The sequence below is a fragment of the Nicotiana attenuata genome, chromosome 6, assembly GCF_001879085.1.
Source record: "Nicotiana attenuata strain UT chromosome 6, NIATTr2, whole genome shotgun sequence".
In the NCBI taxonomy this organism is placed as follows: domain Eukaryota; kingdom Viridiplantae; phylum Streptophyta; class Magnoliopsida; order Solanales; family Solanaceae; genus Nicotiana; species Nicotiana attenuata.
In genome coordinates, this window is record NC_031994.1 from 95922574 (window position 1) to 95929408 (window position 6835).

The following is a 6835-nucleotide window of genomic DNA, read 5'->3' on the forward strand; positions in this document are numbered from 1 at the left end:
TTATTTGTTAGAGAGTTTCATATAATATAATTGAGTGTTATGGTAGACCGGTATCCTCTTGTTAACCCTATTCTAATCAAAAGACTAAAAGACCCCTACTTAAGATAGGTTGCCACAATCTCATCTTATTAGGTTACTCTGGGGTTTCAAAACTTCATATTCAATACTCCCTCCAGTTCACAATAAATGTTCAATTTGCTTTTTCATTTTGGTTCAAAATAAGTGTCCAGTTATGTAATCAAGAAAAAATTCAATTTATTTTTACAAAATAACCCTTATGTACATATCCCCAAAAAGTTTTCTTACTCCTCACATTAAATGTTTAATTAGGGATAGTTTAGTCATACTAGGTATTTTTGTATAGGATTTAGTATTTTCTTAATGGGCGTGCTAAAAGCAAATTGGACACTTATTGTGAACCGGAGGGAGTAACCGGGAAGCTCAAAATTAGTTACTCCAACTAGCTAGTCTTCCGGTTGATTTAAGTGCAGCACTTGATATTTTAATAACAAATTAATATTACATAAAGGCTAATTGATCATAATGGTTACCTCTTAGACTATATATTGACTTTGAGATTTGCAAACTAATTATACATATTTCATAAATTTTGGGTGAATGAAGAAAAATAATATTCCTAGCATCAAATCAATTCCCTAGTAGGCCGGAAATTGAGTGCACTATCTTTCTGGTATTCTAATCATGTTACCCCATTTTGAGAACATTAAACTATGAACAAGTTGATTCATGGTTGACATCAAAATGTATGTTAGATTCCTTTTCTGCGGATGATTTTACACCTTTGAGTAGTAGACAACTTTTGAGGTTCTTGTCAAATTATATATCATCAAGATGCCTCAACCAAGTTGACATTATTTGATGACAATACTTCACTTGAACTTTTCAAATAGTTTTCAGCATTTCTCACTTATCCTTAAATAACTGGCCTAAACTTTGCTTGTTTGGTTATTAATGGAGCTGATATGAGCACTATATATTTTCCGAATTCAGAAAACAGGGAAATTAATTCTCATTTGCAAATATATATAACGATACAACCTTGCAAGAACCCACCCAATGTTGAGAGACAATTCAAGATTTACATACAACAAAAGCACTTGGTAATATACATATTCTTTTTTCACAATTTTATACACATCTAATACGTATACGCCACATATTCATATACAGATAGATATATCTAGAGTTCAAATATCTGGAGATGAAATCAAGCTTTACAAATTTAACAGTAGAAACAACCGTAATATATATACTCTCTTTTTACAAATCTATATATATACTATAATTTAAAAAAGAACATGCAAATTATGAAGTGCATCTACTGTTTTTAAATCTCTAATTTGTGTCTCTAATGGGGCCTCATGCACCTCTGACTGTGTGTGCGTTGTAGGCAACCTAGATGCTCTGAGTTCTGAAGATCAGTGATTGATTTCACAGTTCAAACTCATAATTTAATCACACAAAAACAATTGTAATGTTGCTTTAAGACCCTTCTTGCTTCTGCTTCAATTACAACCAACAACAACGACACAAGTGGGGTTTAGTGTGTAAGCAGACCTTATAACCCCTACCCTGAGGGAGGGAATAGAGAGACTGTTTCCGATAGACTCTCGGCTCAAGAAAGCAAAAAGAAACAATATATCAGTACCATGCATCCACATAAATAATATCAATATCGTAAGAATCAAAAAATAAATGAAAAAAAAATTACAATAACCAATAAATAAGGCTTGCTTATGCTTCAATTAACTTGAAAAATTAGAAGTTAGAAGAAAAGGAGGAAAAAGTAATAAGGGAAAATGTGAAAAGATTCGTAGGTGAAAAAACATGTAGCTAGCAAAGAAGCACAGTTGGCACGTTGGCTGTCACAAAAAACAACCTGCTGTTCGTAATAGAGGAAGACGAACATGGTAGTCTAAGACTCTACGTCAACAAAGTTTGTCCACATTAATTGACGATTTTAATTAAGATTCCTTTACAGCAACAACTAAAGTCGGCCAGTTATAAATTACTACTTAATTAACTGTAAATCTAAAAAGCTTTTGGACCTCTCTCTCTCTCTTTTCACGTAATTAATGGATTAATTGACCTACCCTTGAAATGGAAACTTAAGACCATATTTTCTTAATTACACCGTCCACCTCTATGTTTTCATACTGCTTTGTGCGACTTCACATAGTAGTTTACGAAATCTGGGTGTGAATTTAATTTCTCAAGGGACTGTAAATCACTAGTACGATACTCTAACTTAGCCTACGTGGCCAAGATCCTAGGAAGCCAAAAGTAATTTTTCTCCTCAAAAAAGTATTTTTTAAAAAATTGAAATTGTTTGGCAAAGACGGAGAAGTACTTTTGACCAGCAGCAGAAGCATTTTTATTGCTTTTAGGAAAAAGCAGAAAATTCTAGCTTTTTTCGAGAAGCAGAAATAGAAAATTAATTTATTCAAGACTGTTATTTGTGGCTTGAATTATTTCCTTGTATTTTTAGGAAACCCATAATCCCTATAGGTTTAGGAAAACTCATTGTCCTAATAGATTTGGGAAAGGAAAACATATGGTTCTTGTCAAATTAGAAAACCTTTCTCTTATATGTTTGAGACCTTTTGGGATCTAATATATAAGGGTTGTAGTTGGGGATCCTAGAGATTGTATTGTGCTTTTCTTCTCATTCATAGTGCAAAAACTCTCTCTGCTTTTGCCCCGAGGATTAGGCTTAGCCTAACCTCGTTAAATCCTTGTGTTGATTTTTCTTCTCTATTTGCTTTGTGTGTGATTGTGTGCTAGATAACCCACGATATTCTGCAATAAAGACAAAACTATCCTCACTATAAATTTATATTTTCCAAATTATTCTTTATTGATTTAAGTTTTTTTTTTTGTTTCTAGCTTTTGCCATTATTTTAAATTTAAAAATATCATATACATAAATCATATTGTAACTTTCCAAAATTTTTATTGACTTTTTAAATTTTTTGATTTTTTCTTTGTGTAATATCTTGTAACTTTCCAAATTATCTTCATCTTTTCTAACACTAAAGCATTTTATCTACATTCTTCTTTGAATTATCAATTCTCTTCTTACAAATAATCATTCATAATTTCTTCTCTTATAGGCTATTAATTCCCCGATCTTTAAAACTGTTATCAAATCTAATTTGTGAAAATTACCTACAATTAGGTAATAAATTTATAATTGCATTGCACATCTATATATTATTAAAAGAAGAAGAAAAAACCTCCTTAGTAAGCGAAATGACAGCCTCACAATATGCCACTTGGCAATTCAGGATAAAGTTAGTTAGGTTAAGTAATAATTAGTTTCTTTTTGAATTTAAATTTTGAAAAAAAATTATGCATTATGTGTTGTTAATAATTAGTTACTTTTTTGAATTTGAATATAAACATACTTAACTATTATTTTTTACGAAAATAATAATTTTTTATATATCTAAAATTACTTCTATTTTACGCTCAATGCGATATTTCAAGTTTGACACTCAGAATTATCTTGTTACAGCTACCATAGTTAAACAAAATTTTATCCAACGAAATTCTTCTACCGATAAGGAATCTATTATGCTAATGAAAACCTTACTGTAGATATTGAGGAAGGAGATGGGCTTTCTGCTATTCCTTTGGAAATGCAAGGCAAGTCTTCTACTAATATAGATGCGTTGTGCGATAGAATTAAGGATGAAATTATTGAGATCTGTTATCATGTGTGAGTGACTTTGCTTATTATTTCATGGTTGAATATACATAGTAATTTGTGGAATAGACTTCTAATTCATACTGAATGATGTATTTTGATTATTCAAATCATCATGTAAATAATAAGTAGTTATATATACTAGATAATATTATATGCTTTGGTATAGTTATATATGTTATATTGATTTAAATCTTTAATATGTATGTTTACTTTATATTTTATATTTTATATTTTATATTTTAATAAAATAAAATAAAAAAAAAAGTCTTTTACAATAAATATTTAAGTTCATTTTTCTCTTTAAAATAATTATAAGACATTGATACTATTCTTTTTGGTAATTTGACACTCAAAAGTACTTTTTAGAAAGATCGGCCAAACACAATTTGTTTACTAAAATGTTGCAAAAAGTACTTTTAAGAATTGGTCAAACACATATTGTTTTTTTTCAAAAGTACTTTAGGATAAAGCACTTCTGGAAAAAGTACTTTTCAAAATAAGCAGTTTTTGGCAGCTTGGACAAACGAGCTCTTATTCTCGCAAATTATTACGAAGGTTTAATTAATTCTATATAATAATAGTGTAAAAAAAAAAGTTATACTATCAAAATAGGGAAAATACATAAAGATCCCCCTGGATTTGCTACTACACACTTATATTTTATAGGGGTCTTACCCCCTTGAACTATTTTCAAGTATAATATTAATTCCACCTTATTAAAGGAATTTTAAATTTTATACACTAATGGAGTAAATTATTTAGACAACCAAATTATTTATTAGGTGATTATAAGTAATTTCTTAATAAAATTAATTTATAATTAGATAATAATATAATGATCAGTAACCTACTATAATTACATATTAAAATTTAGTAATATAAAAAGAATCTTTTACAGTATCAATGTACAACAAAAATTCAAACTGATTAGAGAGAGAGAGAGAGAGAATGCTCATGAGTAGTATTTAATAACATGTGCTTGTGTTGTTCATAATTTGCTGTCTCGCCTTGGTCCATAAGAGGTGCCTTACTACCATTTCTCTCTCAAAGCTCACCTCAGCTCTGTCATCCTGCTGAAGAAGAAAACATGCTTAGGTCAGTTTCATGATTCTCATATATACTTCCATTAATTGTTGTTATCATTTTCCATTTTATTTCTTGATATTTTTTACTAACTTGTTAACTTAACTCCAGGGTCATGTCTATGTCGAGATCCTTGCTTCTTCAAACTCTCAGCAAGAAGTTCTCTACCCAAATAGAAAGGTCTGTGAATGCTCTCTCTCTCTCTCTCTCTCTCTCTCTCTCTCTCACACACACACACACACAAACAGAGTCACTGTCATGGCCGACCTTCTTGGATGAGGAAAAGATTAGGTCCCTCCGTTTTTTGGACACCAGTGCACTCTTATTATAATTAAGTTGTAGAAGAAGTCAAGAACAGATTTTAATTTCTATTTTCTGACAAGATTACATGTGCGGTTTTTGCTTATTAAAACTAGATTACTTTTTTCCTTGCCTGCTTTAGTAAATTAGGAGAGAATTTAATTTTTTTTTCCTAATTTTATCCTTATCTACAATCATTTCCCAAACTAACTGGAGCAATTAGTAATCAAATTTTGATTTTTAAAGTACAGTCAAGATAATTTAGTAAATAAATATATTTAATTAGTATTTTCTCGAGGAGCGTGCAAAATGCAAATTAGACGAGCAGAAGGAAACGGATTGCATACACAGTAGTTGATAAGCTTCTAAATATGTTACTTATTCAGGACAAACGAGTAATTTTTGCATCTTTGTACATTATTTTCGACGAAAATAATTAATGAGCGCATTCTTTTACCAAATATAACCACAAATTGAACATTTGAACTTAATGACTACCTAGACAATAGTAGTCAAGAAGCTATTACAACTCGAATTCATGATAATATAGTTCAAATTGTACCTCTTGGTTAATTACTATTACTAAGTTATCTCCTTGGAAAATTATATACACGTATAATGCATTCTGTGATGTACACTATGAACTACGTGACACTTAGCTAGCGTTTGGCCATAGATCCCAAATTTATTTTGAAAAATTTAATTTGGGTGAAGTTTGGTTTGAAGATGAAAATGTGTTTGGACATACGCTTTCAAAATATATTTTCCAACTTTATTTTGGAAAAACATGTATATAATTCCCAAATTTTGGGATTTTGGCCCAAAATCAGCTCAATAGCTGATTTTGGGATTTGAAATTTGGGTTTGGGATTTGGCCAAAATATGAGCAAAATTTATGGCCAAACATGAGTTTTGAAAATAAATCTCAAATTTATTTTGGGAAAACTTATGGCCAAACGGGCCTTATTCTCTCCATAACAAAGACGATTCTCTTTTATTACTACTACCTTTTTTGTGGTCCCTTGATTCTCTTTTAATTTTTTTTGCGGTCCCTCTTTTCCTTTTCTGGTGAAAGGTTTATAACCAATGGAGTAGTAGTACTAGTAGATGTAAGTAGGGGTGTTAATGGTTCGGTTTGGGTTGATTTTTCCCTAAAAAGAAACCAAATCAAGTAAGTCGATTTTTTCAAATATTGGATCCAAACTAAATCGATTTAGTCGGTTTTTTATCGATTCGGTTTTTGTCGTTTTTTTTTTATTTTTTGGTTATTTATCGATTTTTTCTTAAATATGAGACATACACTACCAAACGCATATTCCGGTAACTACATTTTCAATGTAACACTATCAAATCAATTGCTCTTTGAAAAATCTATCATTTACCGAGATATATTGAGATAATTGAATCAAATAATGATGAATAATTTAAGTACTCAATTAAAAATCGATTATTTTTAACATGAAATAAATTCTTGTGCAGATGCGGCCACCTTTTCGCAGGTGTGGGACCGCAGATGCGGTCCTCTAGCCGCAGAAGCGGAAATCGCTGGAAGGCAGTGAATGCATTTAATCCGAGTTCAAAGTCATTTCCCCCCTACTTACTCCTCACTTGGCGATTTTGGTGGTTCCAAAGAGAGGGTTTCAACATATTATTTCAAGGTAAGTAATCTCCTCCATTATAAGTTAAATTACATGAACATTAGGTAGATTAAACACTAAA

The 6835-nt window shown here is 30.6% G+C and overlaps 1 protein-coding gene across 1 annotated transcript in view; it reads left to right on the forward strand.

Moving 5' to 3' along the window:
* The window catches only part of LOC109227527 (short-chain dehydrogenase reductase 3c-like), a 3845-nt gene continuing 1665 nt past the window's right edge, over positions 4656-6835 (forward strand). Inside the window, exons 1-2 of the mRNA XM_019392723.1 lie at positions 4656-4828; positions 4928-4996. Of these exons, the coding sequence (XP_019248268.1) occupies positions 4821-4828; positions 4928-4996 (77 nt within the window). The 5' untranslated portion in view covers positions 4656-4820. The remainder of the gene's footprint in view (positions 4829-4927; positions 4997-6835) is intronic.